This window comes from Ogataea angusta, assembly GCF_019207475.1.
Source record: "Ogataea angusta isolate 61-244 chromosome Unknown 61-244_NODE_3_length_881311_cov_93.026150, whole genome shotgun sequence".
NCBI classification, from domain to species: Eukaryota; Fungi; Ascomycota; class Pichiomycetes; order Pichiales; family Pichiaceae; genus Ogataea; species Ogataea angusta.
Genome location: NW_025065217.1, coordinates 280,696 through 297,175, shown reverse-complemented (window position 1 = coordinate 297,175; position 16,480 = coordinate 280,696). Strand labels below are relative to the sequence as shown.

Genomic DNA, 16,480 nt, shown 5'->3' with positions numbered 1-16,480 from the left:
TTTAAATAACAAATTGCTTGGTATTTTAGTTATCTGCATGGTCTTTCATAGAAACGCGTTTCGAGGGCCACCTCGAGAAGATGCACAATTCGGTGGATCATATCGATCACATGGTAGATATCCGACTCCCCCAGATACGATAAGAAGCGACAGTTCACCTCTCTTGCGTTATTACGACTATTCGTCTGTTCCTAGTCAAAACCATCGTGCGGACAAAAGAGCTGCTCAAGTTGGTAAGGACAGGCTACATCGCAGTTCCAAAATCACATACGACCCGGATTTGCGAAAGGACCCCTCAAAAGGCTCAAAACCTATATATATCTTTACAGACCGCGACCGAGGAATATGTGAAGACCCACGCCCAAAAGCGCTTCAAAAGATACCCAAGCTACTGCGGCGCCCTCATACTTCTTTACTCATACCCAAGTATAAATACGATAAGTACTCTGTGGGGCCCGAGCCATCATCACAACTTGTCATATGGAATTTTCCGACCACAACTCCGCTCGTGATCATCAGAAATAATTTTACTCAGTTTGGTAAAATTGCGGACCTGAAAGGGATCGACGACCCTTTGACGGCAGTCCCACTGGGTATGTGTGTTTTGGACTATGATGGAGATCCTGATTCAGCACATCAAGCGGCCACTAAAGCCGTTGCGGCAATGCACAAAAAGTTGCAGATCGGAGGTCAGTACCTGCGATGCGGACTTAACAATAACGATCAATTATTTAATACCATCTACAATCGAATTCTTGATACCAAGAAACAGCAGCTGATCAAAGAAAAAGAAGAGAAAAGGCGCCAGCAGGAGCTGCAAATGATGCAGAAACGAGACGAGCAAAAGAGAGAGAGGGAAGAGCAAAGACGCGAGCGAGAGGAACGCAAGAAACTTAATAGGCCAAGTCGAGATGATCTGCCCGTGAAGCTCTCGGCTCATGATCGTCATGTGAGAACCTTGTCCTCGATTACTCTTCCATTCAATTTTGATAAACACATTGCGAATAGGCCATTTCTTCTCATTCCAGATAAATTCGTCAACACTCGCAATGTTAACTCGTCAGACATACGAAAGCTACTTTCTGGGCATGAGTTTGATCGGATCTTGACTCACAAATCGGGCTTCTACGTTGTGTTCAATAATATTGCAGATGCTGAAAAATGCTTCGACGAAGAAGACGGAAGACATTTCTCGAAATACAAGCTGTATATGGATTTCGTTGTGCCTGATGAGCTGATGAGTCAGACCAAGATTGGTGAGAGAATTGGTCACGTTGGCCAAGCAAAAGCAGTGCTGATTAGAGAATTCCATGATTACTTGCTTAAAGATTTGAGAGAGAAAGTAATTGGCCCGAAGCTGCTCTCATTCTTGAACAGCGACAAGTACAAGTCGGTATTAGATAAGCATTTGAAGGAAAAAGAAGACACCAAAGATCCCAAGGCGAACTCCTCGAAAGCGCCTGTCGGTGTTTCTACATTTACCGTTCAGCATCAATCTATCCCAATATCATCGCTATCTACCTTCAGACGGAAGCCTGTGGAGAAAAAGTACAAACGTAAGCTTAACGCTGTTCCTATGGCTCATGCGCTGAATTATTCTGACAACGAATCGGAGGATGAAGATCAAAGCAAAGCTTCCAAGAAACAAAAAATGCTTGCCATAGAATCCACTTCTTCTTCGGATGAGGAAGATATGCAAGATCTTTCGGAATCTAAAGCTACCTCGCAACCAACGTCACCTGAATCACTGGACCGTCAGAAAGAGGGATCTGAGCCTGATCAGAAAAAAGATCACTTGGTTAGCGAGTTATACAAGCCTTCCCATGATGTAGGAAGGACAGTTTACGATGACGATTACAGTAAAATGGACTTTGACTTGAACAGCCTGCAAGCGGTCATTCATGATGAGGAGGATTTTGCTTTTGCAAGAAAAGCGTTTGAAGGCTTACCAAAGAGCGAAGAGATCAAAGATGTCAAATTTTGGGCCTGGAAACACAAGGAATACGCGAAGAGAATCAAGCATTTGAGCTCAATGGCTGAGACAAGTGCAGAAGATGCGGAAGCTATCGAGTTTTCACAAGAAATTTTGAAGAACGATAAACTTCAAAATTCGACTGGCAGCTTCCGCACTCAAGGCTATTATAAAATACCTGATAAGATAAAGAGCGAATACCTTTTGCATCGCCGGAAAGCTCACAAGCCTCTAAATACTGTTCAAAACGAAGATGAGGGTGAGACGCAAGCCGTTCAGAGCTCCAGGGTCAATAGGGCTAATAATCGTCGGTTTGCGGCTGATATCAGCGCCCAGAAGCAGATGTTGGGCTCTGAAACGGATATCCTGGATCTGAACCAGCTGACAAAGAGGAAAAAACCTGTCCAATTTGCCAGATCCGCCATTCATAACTGGGGATTGTATGCTTTAGAACCGATCGCTGCGAAAGAGATGATTATAGAGTATGTCGGAGAGCGAATCCGGCAGCAAGTGGCTGAAGTCAGGGAAAAGAAGTACCTTCGATCAGGCATAGGCTCGTCCTATTTGTTCCGTATTGACGAGAATACCGTTATTGATGCATCCAAGAAGGGGGGCATAGCGCGCTTCATTAATCATTGTTGCGTGCCCTCTTGTACGGCAAAGATCATCAAGGTGGAAGGAAAGAAGAGAATTGTTATTTACGCTCTACGCGATATTGCAGCCAATGAGGAGCTTACTTACGATTACAAGTTCGAAAGGGAGACCAATGATGAGGAGAGAATCCCATGTTTATGTGGGGCCCCAGGATGTAAAGGATATCTAAACTAAATCAAATGTGCAGTATTCAAAACACTAAAGGATAATACTTGCTCCTTCTAAGGTGGTGGCTGGTATGTTGGAAATACGGTTGGGATTCTTTATCGTCCTGATCCAGCAGTGAGACATTAGCCACCTTTCCATTTGCCAAGAAGGCTGGTATCGATAACGAGGACGTCCTAAGATATCAGATCAATAGCACAAATTATGACCTAATCTTAGCCTCGTGTTGAGTCAAGCTTTTTCACTTTGATTCTAGAGTAGTGTGGAATCCTATGTAGTCCTTCTTTCTCAAGTAGGACAAACGAATTGGGGCTCAACGTATTAGAACATGATCGTCACGATTGAAATGAGTTTGCTTGGGCTAATATTATCTAAGCATGTTTAGAGATTTAGCTAATCAACTGAAAATATTTCCTATAATCAAACTCAGCTACATTAAAATTTTCCACTAATTATGTCTGACAACATGGAACTAGATGAATACAACAGAGTGAGTATTCAGTTAATGGCTAGAAGTCTAACATTTTAGGATCGTTCGAGGTCACCTGTGAGAGAACAATGGCGCCAGCGGTCTCGCTCGCCTCCACGTCGGAATGAAAGAAGAGACGATAGACGCGGTTTCTCCTCTCGCCGAGGAGGAAGAGGAGGGCCGTTGCGTGCAAGAATTGGTAGCAGGTTTGAGTCTCGTGGCCGCGGTCCACGTGAGAGTGAGTCGAAATCTAATAGAGTCTATGAAAACTCGATCTTTGTTGGAAACCTTCCGTACCATACCACTTGGTACGATTTGAAAGACCTTTTCCGCGAAGTCGGTGAAGTTGTGCGTGCGGACGTGGTCACTTCTCGTGGGAGATCCCGTGGAATGGGAACTGTTGAGTTTGCAAACAAAGATCTTGTTCAAGAGGCGATCTCCAAGTTCGACCGCACAATGTACGAGGGCCGCGAGATTTTTGTTAGAGAAGACCTCCCTCCCCCAGAAAAAGAGAGCACTGGTCGCGAGGAAAGAAGACGAAATGCTCCTCCTCCTCCAACGGAAGGATATGAGGTCTTCATTGGAAACTTGCCCTTTAGTGTGAGATGGCAATACCTCAAAGACTTATTCAAAAGCTGCGGTCCAATTATTCGTGCTGACGTGAGAGAAGATCATAGAGGACGTTCTAAAGGATTTGGTACTGTGATTTTCGAGAACTCTGAGGATGCAGATAGTGCGATTGCTGATTTCAACGGTTACGATATGGAAGGAAGACGCATTGAAGTGAGACTTGGAAAGCAGTTCATCAAAGAACCCCAGGGACCAACAGAGTCTAGGAACTCCGAGTTTGTTGCCGGTGTTGTGGGACAGGGTGAACCAAGCGACACCATTTTTGCGGACAATTTGCCGTGGGAAACGTCTGAGACGGATCTTTTTGACCTATTTGGAAGTATTGCTTCAGTTAAGCGTGCCGAACTGCAATTTGATGATCTGAATAGACCAGCAGGAAGTGCTGTCGTTCAATTTCAGGAACTTGACGGCGCCATTGCCGCAGTCAACCAGCTGGACAACTACGAATACGGCAGAAGACGTCTTCATGTTTCATTTGCAAAGAGAGGAGACACTGTTTCTACTGAGCAAAATATGGACGTGGAGGCAGAATATGCTCAACAGCCCGATGAGGTTTCTCAGCCTGGTCCAGAAGCTCCCGCCGTCGAGCCAACAGAGACCGCTGAACCAGCGCCTGAGCAAGAGATGGAAGAGGACCACATTGAAGAGTGATAGGATTACAAAAACAAGAACTTTTTGTCATAGAATTGTGTATTATTATTGCGAACTGCGATGTATTTTCTAGGCGGACTTGGTTGTGGGCTTCATGGCAGTCTCTATAAATCTAAGGAACCGTTGCCCATATTCGACCGGGGGTACAGCACTAATGGTTTCGCGCCTATGGTTCAATGTGCGGAAAAATGTTTCTAGCTTTTTGAAAGTCGAATAGTTGGTTAAGCAATCGATGACTCCCATATAATACACAATAGGTAGCTCATTATCTTGCTCGTCTGTCGCTCTAATACCACCATCGCTGTCAAAGTACCCATCAGATGCGGTAGAAGCTGATTGTTGTCGTATTTCAGGAGGATCAAAATTTGGTAGCTGATTGTAGGGATCGTGCTGCGTAGCAAGAGTTAGATCATGTACTCCAATCAAAAATGAGTAGTCCATAATGTTGAGCGTTTCAAGAAGCTGGACGTCGCTTCTTAGTTGGTTTGCGATTTGCTTGCGTTTGGTGGGTCCAAAATTGAGTCGATGATGATCTTGTAGCCAGTTGAGGTCCTTTTGGACTATCGACGTCTTTCCTTGGGCTTTAGCGGCACTGACATTAGTGAAACGCCCATGCGTTGACCCCTTCAAATCAAATTTCTCATGCAAGTCTCTATGTGGAGGGAATATGTTGTTCATCACCAAGAAATGAATTTTGTGAATTCCTGTGATGAAATGCATCTTTAGACGATGGAGACCGTAGAATTGGCAGATAAATGTCTGTGGATTTTTTTCCACATACTCATAGTATTGCTTGAGACATTTTCGAAGATGTTTATGCTCGGAATGATGAATCGTTTTGATGATAAACTTGTAATCTCTAGAATAGTAGAAAAAGGATCCACTTTTTCCAGGAGAGCCTAACTCGGTCAGACTCACACGCTCCGTTAGGGACAAAAGATAATCAGCCTGATCAATGTTAAATCTGCTACGCAGATGACGGAAAACTTCGGGCGCGTAGTCTTTGAATTTGAATTCATATTTGGTAGATGGTGTCATGGTATTCCCTTCCATATCAAAAATTAGCTTTGAAACGTTCGTAAAATCCTCATCCCTAATAGGCCCTGGAAGCTTCGAACATCTGGATACAGCGACTCGAATACCAGTTATCATATTATATGCCATGACATAGTTGTGGTGACCTTCCACAACGCGTTGTCCAGGGATCACATATCTATCATTAGATTTTGCTCGTGACTTTCGTTTTTGGGGCCCGATATTGAATGAGTTACCTCTTGCAAAACGATGGCGGCTGGTGAGTGTCTGACGATTATGTCTATCAGTACCTGTGGCTTCCGTTTGTGAATAAGGTTCAGGTATCGCAATCGTATGTGACTCTGTATACCCCAGCCTGTCCATACCACTCGAGTGTGTTGTTGTCTGTGTATACTGTGATTGACGCTCCATGGTGATACTCATTTCGTTTCTGAAAGGAGCTCGTAAGGTTTCTCGGGATGTTTTTGAATTAAGATTTAGCTTGGTGGGAGCGATCGCCTCATCCACGCTGGTTCGCTTCCCATTGGAGGGTTGCTGAGCCATTTCATACTTTTTGATCTTCATCTCGCCATTCGGGAGCTTGGTAAGGGTTTCCAACGGGTCTGGATCAGAGTTTGTTGTGTTTAATTGCCCATTCTCTGGTATTGTTTCTGTTGTTATGGACGTTACCGCCAATACTGCGCTCTCTGTTTCGGGCATCCTAGGGTGCACAGACGCTGTTTGCCCAAAAACTAGACTGATTGCAGAAATTCCAGCTCCTTCTACCTGTCTGCTGCTTCGTTCAAGCACAACTATAGATCGTGAAGTGCTGGTATCTAGAAAAAAAAAAAGTGCTAAATTTTCCCGGTTTTGCGGGCATGAACTCTGAAAAATTACGAGTAACATAGCTGAGCACTCTATAAAAGCTAATACCTTCGCCCCAAATTTGCCATGATACGCGTGGGGCCTAGACTTGTTTTTAGAGGGTTTCGCAGCTTGGTAAAGCCGCGCCAAGTTGTCCGCATTCCTTTGAACATACGCGCTCCTCTCCAGTCGATCCAAGCATGTCAAGATAAGGACCAGGCTTCTCTCGAGGAGACTCCTAGGGAAGCGAAGGGCCCCAAGAAAACTGGCAAAAGAATAAAAAAGAAGACCGTCCAGGGTGACGAAATTGACGAGTTTGGAGACCGTGGTGCCAAACCAGATGTCGAATTCACGTATTTCTACCAGACCCTGAAAGATATCGTTGACCAATATCCTAAAGATCAGTACGTGGTCTTGATCCAAGTCGGATCATTTTATGAGCTCTACTTCCAGCAGGCTGAGAAACACGCATCAATGTTGGGCTTAACGTTGAGCAAGAGAGTGCTCAAAAATCATGAAATATCCTTTGCTGGCTTTCCTGACTATAAACTTGAAAAATACCTACAGATTGCCTTCGGCCAAGGGCTCAAGGCCGTTGTTTGTGATCAGCATACCACTGCGCAGAATGTGATTGTGAGACCAGTAACGAGGCTCGTGACCCCAGGCACTATCATTGATGAAGCATTGAGAGATTATCATCGCACAAATTATTTACTTGCTATCCAATTTCCTGCAGACCCATTCAAAAAAGATGCGCTGGGCCAAAAGATAGGTCTGTGTTGGGTAGACGTTGGCTTAAGTCAATTCCATGTGCTTGAAACAAATATGAATGAGCTAATGGCCAACATAACTAGGATCAATCCTAGTGAAATTCTAATAGCCAATGATCTGGATATCGATTCTTTGATCACAGGAAAATGGTTTCCCGAATTGGGAGAACTAAAGAAGTACTATATAAGCAGGTACTCGCTGCCATCAGTCAGCACGTCACTACTCGATTTTGCCAACCGCTTCTCAGAAAACAAGCGGCTTGTCCAGAGCCGTCTGGATAAGCTCTCTCTAAAAGAAGCTGGAGCCGCGAAAGTTTTGCTGCACTACTTGAATGACTGTCTGCCTTTCTACAAGTTGAGTTTTGACTTACCCAAACGGTCGTTGCCAAACACCCTAATGCATATTGATCCGCGCGCTGCACAAGATCTGGAACTCACTGAGACCATAGTTGGTGGTTTTCGAACTGGAGCTCTTGCGTCCATAATTGATAAGACGTGTACGGTACAAGGTTCCCGGCTGCTGAATACCTGGCTACTCTCTCCATCAACCGATGTTGAAGAAATAAGGAAACGGCAGAGGTATATTGAGGTTTTCCTAAACAACCGCATGTTTGTCCAGGAGCTGATTCAGTTGTTACGCAAAACCACCGATTTAGGTCGAATCGTCCGCCGTGCAGATAACAAAAGGGCAGACATGGGGGAGTACTTGGAGTTGGGACATACCATCATGATAATCGATGAGATCTACAAGATGGTGAAGGATTGTGCGGATAAAAAACTAGTCAATCTTGTCTTGCCTTTATTCGACAAATTCAAGGAGTTTCCAGCTCTCATGAGTTTGTCTCAATCTATCATCAACACAATAAATCCTCAGACCCTTCAAGTGAAAATCGATACAAACAGGAACGACTCTGAAGTGCTCCGAAAGTACTGGTTTTTGAAGCCTACTGCATCTCCAAAGCTCGCAGAACTCAGAGACAAATATGATCAGCTTGAGCTTCAGTTCCAGGCTCTGACACAGCAATTGTCAGCAAAGTTTGAGAAATTTGGCTACCAAGGTGGTTTCAACTTAGTCCGTGATCCTCGGACCAATGATTTTGTCATTGACGTTCGCTCGTCCAGAAAATCATTCAAAAGCCTTGTCGAGAATATGGACCTTCAGCTCCGTGAACGAACAAAGTCCAGTGCAAAATTCTGGACAATGGAATGGCAAACTCTAGGCACAGAAATGCTATTTGTTGAGCAAGAGATTTTGAGAGAAGAAGAGAGAATCATATCCCTGATTCGGGAGACTCTGCTTTCCCTTTCTACGGAATTACGCCAGGTTGCTCCCATCATTGAATTTCTAGACGTGTGCTCCTCATTCTATCTGTTAGCTTGGGAAAAGGGTCTTGTCAAGCCGACTGTGGACATGAGCACCAAGTTTGAGATAGAAAACGGACGCCATTTGGTGGTGGAAGAGGGTTTGCGTGGACGGGTGACTGGAGTTGAGAATTTTACAGCTAATAGTTGCTCTTTGGATTCTGGTCGTGGATGGGTGATCACAGGTCCAAACATGGGTGGTAAAAGCACCTTCTTGCGGCAGAATGCATTGATTGCAATATTGGCGCAGATAGGCTCATACGTCCCTGCCACAAAAGCTCATATTGGGATCATAGATAAGGTTTTTACCAGAGTTGGAGCTTCTGATAACATTTACAGACATCAATCATCGTTCATGGTCGAAATGAACGAAACTGCTATCATCTTAAGGGATTCTACGGAAAGGTCCTTGGCTATAGTTGACGAGCTTGGCCGAGGAACATCGGCGGTTGAAGGTATAACCATCGCATATGCATCTTTGTCTCATTTAGTAAAGAATAAGAACTGCAAAGTGCTCTTTGCAACACATTTTGGCCCAGAGATTCACAAACTAATGAAAGATGATAAGGACTTAGAGCGGCGTACGGATTTCTATCAAACTACCCTGACCAGAATACATGATGGCAATCTACCGATTGACGAAAAGCTCATTTTCGACCATAAACTGATTCCCGGAATCAGCTCTCATTCGCATGCCTTTGAAATTGCACAACTGGCTGGCTTTCCCTCCGATGCATTAGAGCTGGCCAGAAAGACGTATGTCAAAGCTACATCAGGTCTATAAAGAAATGAGTAACATATATCACACGATCTATTAATTGGTTGTAATTATATATTTTCAGGGTCATATTCGTCGTCAGAGAGAGGTTTCGCAGACTTGTCCGGTGTATCGAAGCTTTGAGGCTGGCATTGTTGCTGGGATTGGGTTTGTGTTTGAGCAAGTTGAATGAACTGGCTGACTTGCTGGAAAACGTTTGGATCAACTTGAGGTTGAGCATTCTGGGCCTGTTGGTAGGGATACTGATAATTTGGATATTGATGGTACTGGGGATACCATTGATATTGAGCATGTTGCTGATAATACCCTGTAGTGGAAGGATATGATTGTTGTTGAGGATAGTATTGTTGTTGGACTGGACTCACAAAATTCATGGGCTGATACAGTTGCTGCTGAGGCTGAATTGGAAGCGCCGATTGCATCGATTGCGGCGGTTGAGACATTTGCACTGGCTGGGTAAGCGAGGTGGGTTTTGTCGAAGCCAAGGATTGCGCAGTAGTTTCTTGTTTCGGTGACTGTGTAGCTTGAGAAGGAGTTGCTGTCTGTGTGGTTCCCTTTTTTGGAAGGGAAGTCAGCTGCGACCTCATATGATTCGGTAGTGGCCTTTTCGTTGTCTCTTCCTTCTTTTGGTTCTTCTTTCGCTTTCTAAGAGCTTTCATCGCTGCTTCCTTCTCGTCATCAGAAAATTCCTGCTCTTCCTCAGGAATTTCCTCGTCATTCCAATTACTGGCATCGCTTCCCTTTATTGTCTTTATTTGAGACGTGAGCACAAACTCGGACTCAGGAACAACATAGAAAACCTTCGCGCCTTTCTTGTCTTTAAACGCTTCAAACTTTTCTTCCGTCTTGAATTTAACACGATAAGAAGGAGACTGAATTCTGCCAAACGTCTCGAACAGTGGGCCGACCAACGTTCTGTCTTCTAAGCAGAGAATTGAGCCATCTTTCAAGACGCGAATCTCGCCTGAAACGCTCGCCTTTATCACAATGCTTCTTTCGACAAGAGCTGTGATATTACCGATGTACTCAATAGGCGCATCTGGAGGAACAGAAAAGTCTTCAGGCAATTCAAGCCCTTCCTCCTCTTGCTCGTTCTTGGATTTGATTGGTTCTGCAGATACGTCGCTCTCGTTGTCGGAGACTTCAACCTCACCTTCTTCCTCGGACTCGGAATCTGAACTCGACTCTGAGCTAGAATCAGAAGTCGAGTCACCTTCTGACCCTGATCCAGAGTCTAACTCCGAGTCTGAGCTTCTGTTGTTGTCCGATTCGTTGTCAGACTCTGCAATTTCTTTCGTTTCATTGAAAATACGATCCTCTGGATTTTCTTCATTGTTCTGTTCTTTTTGTTCGTCTTGTCCTTCCGAGTTCCCCTTTGCTATTTCAGAGACTTCAAAATTACCGTTATCCTCCTTTCCATGAGACTCATTGTCTTGAGATCCTTCTTGTTCAACATTTTTTCCATTTACAGGATTCTCTAGTGATGATATTACCGTAGACATTCAAAGCTAAAAATTTTTATGCGGCTCAATCCTGATAAGTACTAGAACGATATGAAATATTGAGATGCTGGGATAAGGAGAAACCGAACTACAGGATACAATTGTTATGCTGAAAAGCAATTCTTCCAGGCGCAATTGAGAAGTTCTAGCATTGGTATCATCCCTGACCCCACGAATTATACCCTAAAAATTTATATCTCTATCTTTTATAAAAAACCAGCATCAATTGAACATAAAGCTTTCAAAAATGAATATACATTGAGACACCCCCTAACGTCTTGCAGTAGTCTCATTTGATGCTAAACTGATGGTGCATCAGAAATCCTTTGAGTCAGAGAAAGAAGGCTTGCCTCTTATCCTGCTCCTTCGCGACATGCATATTGTTGTAGCCTTAAATTTTAATTTTTTTTATATTTTTTTTGATAATTTTTTGAAATAATTTTCACTTAAAGGTATGAGCAAGAAAAAGGCCCTTGATTCACGGATTGCTGCTCTTATTCGCAATGGTGTTGACACCAGAGAACGAAGTTTTATAATCATGGTTGGAGATCGATCCAGGAATCAGATTCCTAATCTCCACTATTTGATGATGAATGCAAATTTGAAAATGAATAAATCCATTTTATGGGCCTATAAGAAAAAGCTTCTTGGTTTCACTTCCCATAGGAAGAAGCGAGAAGACAAGATCAAGAAGGAAATAAAGCGTGGAAAAAGGGAGCCAAATGAGCTCGATCCATTCGAAGTCTTCATCACAAACCAGCAGATCAGATACGTGTATTATAAAGAGACCGAAAAGATTTTAGGTAACACCTACGGTATGGTCATTCTGCAGGATTTTGAAGGACTTACTCCCAACCTTATGGCAAGGACAATTGAAACGGTTGAAGGAGGAGGACTAGTTGTCATGCTACTGAAGTCCATGACATCTCTGAAGCAATTGTATACAATCACCATGGATATCCATTCCAGATATAGAACTGAAGCCCACAACGATGTTGTTGCTCGTTTCAATGAGCGGTTTTTGCTGTCGCTTGCTGATTGCAGAAATTGCTTGGTGTTGGACGACGAGTTGAATGTTTTACCCGTTTCTGGCGGAAGAAACGTTAAAAGGCTTCCCCCGAAGGATGATGAGGAAGTGACCGAAAAAGAGCAGGAGCTGATTGACTTGAAAAAGAGCCTTGAAGATACTCAACCGGCGGGGGCACTGGTTGCATTGTCCAAGACGGTTAACCAAGCGGAGGCTATATTGAGATTTATTGACTCGATCGCCGAAAAGACTTTGAACACAACAGTGACGCTGACTGCTGGTAGAGGTCGTGGTAAATCCGCTGCACTGGGTATTGCCATAGCTGCAGCCGTCGCTCAAGATTACTCCAACATCTTCGTTACATCTCCGTCCCCCGAAAACCTAAAAACGTTGTTTGAATTCATCTTTAAAGGTTTTGATGCCATGGGATACGTTGAACATCAAGATTATGATATTATCCAGTCGACAAATCCATCATTTGCTAAGGCAATTGTGAGAGTGGATATCAAAAGATCGGGCCACAGACAGACTATCCAATATATCTCGCCTACCGACAGTCATGTTTTGGGCCAAGCAGAGCTGTTGATCATTGACGAAGCAGCAGCAATACCCCTGCCCGTGGTGAAGAAATTACTCGGACCTTATTTGGTCTTCATGGCTTCCACCATCAATGGTTACGAAGGAACAGGAAGATCTTTGAGCCTGAAATTAATTCAGCAATTGAGAGACCACTCTAATACGATTGTCAGTAATAACTCTCAGACCCAGGTTGTGTCGAGAGGCAATAAGAAATCGACAGAGGATGATTTGCATATCCGTGGACGCAATCTGGTTGAAGTCGTTTTAGACGAACCTATCAGATATGCTCCTGGGGATCCGGTGGAAGCCTGGTTGAACAAGTTGCTCTGTTTGGATGCAAAACTGACAAAGAATACCAAATATGAGACAAGGGGCTGCCCACACCCTAGCGAATGCAATCTTTTCTACATCAATAGGGACACGCTATTCTCTTACGACCCAGTTTCGGAGGCATTCTTGCAGAAAATGATGGCTCTTTTCGTTTCTTCGCACTACAAAAACTCACCAAATGATTTGCAGCTTATGTCTGATGCTCCTGCTCACCAACTTTATGCTTTGTTTGGGCCAGATGTTGGCAAAGACGGTTCCATTCCAACTCCGTTATGTGTGGTGCAACTTGCTTTGGAGGGAGAGATTTCTAAGGAGAGCATTCGAAGCAGTCTCAATAGAGGTGTCCGTGCTGGTGGAGACCTCATACCGTGGTTAATTAGCCAACAGTTCCAGGACGATGACTTCGCATCCCTTTCTGGTGCTAGGGTCGTCAGAGTCGCCACACATCCTGATTATATGAACATGGGATACGGGTCAAGAGCTTTGGAGCTGTTGACAGACTATTTTGAAGGCAAGTTTGCCAACATCAGCGAGGCCTCCTCATTTGAGGATGACAAATACTCTCTTAGGAGATTGACTGACAATGAGCTGGAATCAGCGGTTTTACAGCAAGAGGAGATTAAACCAAGAAAGGAAAACAAATTGCAACCACTGTTTATTAATCTCGCTCACAAAGCACCTTATTATTTACATTACATGGGTGTTTCTTATGGGCTGACACCAGACCTCTTCAGGTTCTGGAAAAGGTCTCACTATCTTCCAGTTTACCTAAGACAAACTGCAAACGATTTGACTGGCGAGCACACATGTGTCATGCTCAAAGTACTCGAGAACCGTGAGGACCAATGGTTGAAGGAATATTCAAAGGATTTCCACAAAAGATTTGTGAACCTTTTGGGCTACAACTTCAATGTTTTACCTTCTGTGCAGGCTTTGAGCGTTCTGGAGTCTTGTGAAAAGCCACCTCAGGAGAACTTCACAAAGGATGAGCTGGACAAATTCTTCTCGCCATTTGACCTCAAGAGACTCGAGTCGTACGCTAACAATCTAATCGACTACCACGTTGTGGTGGACCTATTACCAATATTGTCATATCTTTACTTCCAGGGCAAAATCTCTAGAGAGGTGAACTTGTCAAATGTGCAGGCAGCCATTTTGTTAGCTATCGGACTGCAACACAAAGACATGGACAAAATTGCCAAAGAACTTTCTATTGAGGCTAATCAAGCCATGGCAATGTTTGCCAAGATCATTCGCAAAGTGTCGACTTATTTCCGCTCGCTTGTGCAACAGAAAATAGCAGAGGAGATGCCTGAAGTGGAGGACGAAACTGTTCGCGAGATGAATGGTGAGGAAACCAACGTTGCAGACATTGAGGAGATCGAAAGAGAGCTGGTTGATGAAATGAACAAGTCCGGGGCTTCAGCGGTGAGCGCTTTGAGAGAAAAACAAAAAGAGCTCATCAATTCGCTAAATCTTGAGAAGTACGCCATCAACGAACAAGGATGGGACGCTAACAAATTAGAGAAAGCTGCCAAGAACAAAGGTGTGGTGAGCGTCAAATCGGGAAAGAAGCGGAAGACTGGAGAGACGGCTGAACAAATTTACGATCAGGAAATGAAGAAACAGAAAGGGCCTGGTTCAAAGAGATAAACCCCTACATATCATCCTGGCTGTTTGCAAAATCAATTGATTGAAATCTGTGTTGTTGTCATTGTCGAAAGCAACAACTCGTGGCTCAACAATCTTGGCAGTGTTCTCTTTTAGCTGTTGCTCGTTAAGGTATGCATTTTCAAACAGATGTGTATGGTTTTTGTAATATTGTGGCCAAACAATTTTTTCAAAGTACCCAGGAGGATCTGTCCATATGCCATTGTCTATAGTGTACTGTCTGTTGTGACGTCTATCTTTGAGAGTATTGTAGTCTGTTTTGTAGAACAGACAAACATCTAGAAGGTCGAGAATCTCCTTGTCGTGATACAACAAAAATCCATCTATAAATACTATCCGGGGTAGGCTCAAGTGTCCAACTGTTTCTTTGATTCTTTGCTTGATTAGGGGGTCGAGTTTGATGGAAATGTCGACCGACTCTTTGGAAGACTCGGTGAATCGGAAATTTGGGTCCTCTTTGAATTTCCTCAACGTGTTTTTCAGCTTCGAGAAATTGACTGCCTCAGGACAGTCCCAGTCATACTCTTGCAGTTCTTCATTGAAGGGAATCTGCTCATCTGGGTAGTAAAAATCATCTTCGTGTAGTAGTACAGAGTTCGGGAACAGTTCACGTAAAGTTTTAGCCACAGTGGTCTTCCCAGAACTCGAAGCCCCACTGACTCCTATTATGAGAGACATGTAGGGAAAAAAGATCTAAATCTACAAATTTTTAAATAATAATGGCAGACGTAATAAATGCAAACCCTACCGTGCTGGATGCAAGCTTGCTGCCGACACGGCATGGTGCAATAGTGGAAAAGGACGAAGAATCAGTAGTGCATCAGGAACTCACTGAGCTCTCGCTCGATGGAATAACATATACGGATAGCGAGGGCGAATCCGAAGACGAGGGCTTTGATGCTCAGGAGATCTATGATTTGATTTCGACAATATCTGACCCCGAACATCCGCTCACACTTGGGCAGCTAGCTGTCGTCAATCTCTCAGACATCAAAGTTATCGATCCCCAGGATAAGAATCAGATAGGAGAAGTGATAGTCCGCATAACGCCAACAATCACACACTGCTCTTTGGCCACCCTCATCGGGCTTGGAATCAGAGTTAGGCTGGAGCGTTGTTTGCCTCCAAGATTCAGAATACTGGTCTTATTGAAGGAAGGAAGCCATCAGAGCGAAAACCAAGTGAATAAACAGCTAAATGACAAAGAAAGAGTTAGCGCCGCCTGCGAGAATGATCAGCTGCTGAAGGTGATCAGCCATATGCTGGCTACCTGCGCATGAAGGGATAAGGATAGTGTAAGACACGCGTGATACTGACCAATCACGGCATGAGAATACGATGGAGGGTTTTGTTTATGTGATTGCAATCTCATTTACTGGGACACTCATGGCTCTCGATTTGAGAGTAGCTTTCTTCAGTGATGGAGGTGTTCATGTAGGGATGCGCCGCAGTAGCTTGAGCGATACAACATTTATCTGAGTGCTGTGGCTACTCTGTCAGACACCCTTGCACTGACGAGCCTTTGCTATAATTCTGATTATCGAAAAAAAATTTCATTGTAAAATGGTCACCCTTACCAGAATCGAAGACGAAAGCCAACAAAAGCCTGAAGAAAAGGTGTTCAACGCAGGCGAGGAAGAAGTTGAATCCGAATCCGAAGTTGAAACGGAAGACGAATTTGACGAAAATGAAACATTGTTGCAGAGAATCGAAGCTCTTAAAGACATGATTTTACCTGAGCAAAGACAATACATTGCCTCGACTTTGGAGTCTGCTTACTCCACTGCGTCAACTTTGGCTAAAAAGTGTGGCAACGGGTTGTGGATTCTGACTTCTTCTACCTTGCTTTTGGGAGTTCCTTTGGCTTTGGGAATTTTTGGTGAGACCCAGTTGAACGAATTGGAAAAGGAAATGCAATTGCAACAAGGTAGCAGTGACTTGCTGGCCTCGGGAAGCGAACAACCAGCTACAGCAGCAAGATAAGCAAGGAACAACACAAGAAACGTCAGCTTTTCACTGACCTCACCTAGCCATGCGTATTC

The 16,480-nt window shown here is 44.0% G+C and overlaps 8 protein-coding genes across 8 annotated transcripts; 6 read left to right on the top strand and 2 right to left on the bottom strand.

The window, feature by feature from the left end:
- Positions 1 to 37: 37 nt before the first annotated feature.
- On the top strand, positions 38 to 2,800 carry KL928_001623 (uncharacterized protein; the record flags this gene model as incomplete). The annotated part of the gene is made up of 1 exon (XM_043202009.1): positions 38 to 2,800. The coding sequence occupies one exon, from the start codon at positions 38 to 40 to the stop codon at positions 2,798 to 2,800; it is 2,763 nt and encodes a 920-aa protein (XP_043060900.1).
- Positions 2,801 to 3,245: 445 nt separating this feature from the next.
- Positions 3,246 to 4,541, top strand: KL928_001622 (uncharacterized protein; the record flags this gene model as incomplete). Its single annotated transcript, XM_043202008.1, has 2 exons — positions 3,246 to 3,281; positions 3,360 to 4,541. The coding sequence occupies 2 exons, from the start codon at positions 3,246 to 3,248 to the stop codon at positions 4,539 to 4,541; spliced, it is 1,218 nt and encodes a 405-aa protein (XP_043060899.1).
- A 69-nt stretch (positions 4,542 to 4,610) lies between these two features.
- Positions 4,611 to 6,275, bottom strand: KL928_001621 (uncharacterized protein; the record flags this gene model as incomplete). The annotated part of the gene is made up of 1 exon (XM_043202007.1): positions 4,611 to 6,275. One exon carries the CDS (start codon positions 6,273 to 6,275, stop codon positions 4,611 to 4,613), a length of 1,665 nt encoding a protein of 554 aa, XP_043060898.1.
- A 231-nt stretch (positions 6,276 to 6,506) lies between these two features.
- KL928_001620 (uncharacterized protein) lies at positions 6,507 to 9,335 on the top strand (the record flags this gene model as incomplete). The annotated part of the gene is made up of 1 exon (XM_043202006.1): positions 6,507 to 9,335. One exon carries the CDS (start codon positions 6,507 to 6,509, stop codon positions 9,333 to 9,335), a length of 2,829 nt encoding a protein of 942 aa, XP_043060897.1.
- Positions 9,336 to 9,379: 44 nt separating this feature from the next.
- Positions 9,380 to 10,831, bottom strand: KL928_001619 (uncharacterized protein; the record flags this gene model as incomplete). Its single annotated transcript, XM_043202004.1, has 1 exon — positions 9,380 to 10,831. The coding sequence occupies one exon, from the start codon at positions 10,829 to 10,831 to the stop codon at positions 9,380 to 9,382; it is 1,452 nt and encodes a 483-aa protein (XP_043060896.1).
- Positions 10,832 to 11,285: 454 nt separating this feature from the next.
- Positions 11,286 to 14,420, top strand: KL928_001618 (uncharacterized protein; the record flags this gene model as incomplete). The annotated part of the gene is made up of 1 exon (XM_043202003.1): positions 11,286 to 14,420. The coding sequence occupies one exon, from the start codon at positions 11,286 to 11,288 to the stop codon at positions 14,418 to 14,420; it is 3,135 nt and encodes a 1,044-aa protein (XP_043060895.1).
- A 737-nt stretch (positions 14,421 to 15,157) lies between these two features.
- Positions 15,158 to 15,718, top strand: KL928_001617 (uncharacterized protein; the record flags this gene model as incomplete). Its single annotated transcript, XM_043202002.1, has 1 exon — positions 15,158 to 15,718. One exon carries the CDS (start codon positions 15,158 to 15,160, stop codon positions 15,716 to 15,718), a length of 561 nt encoding a protein of 186 aa, XP_043060894.1.
- Positions 15,719 to 16,001: 283 nt separating this feature from the next.
- KL928_001616 (uncharacterized protein) lies at positions 16,002 to 16,421 on the top strand (the record flags this gene model as incomplete). The annotated part of the gene is made up of 1 exon (XM_043202001.1): positions 16,002 to 16,421. One exon carries the CDS (start codon positions 16,002 to 16,004, stop codon positions 16,419 to 16,421), a length of 420 nt encoding a protein of 139 aa, XP_043060893.1.
- Between the last annotated feature and the right edge of the window lie 59 nt (positions 16,422 to 16,480).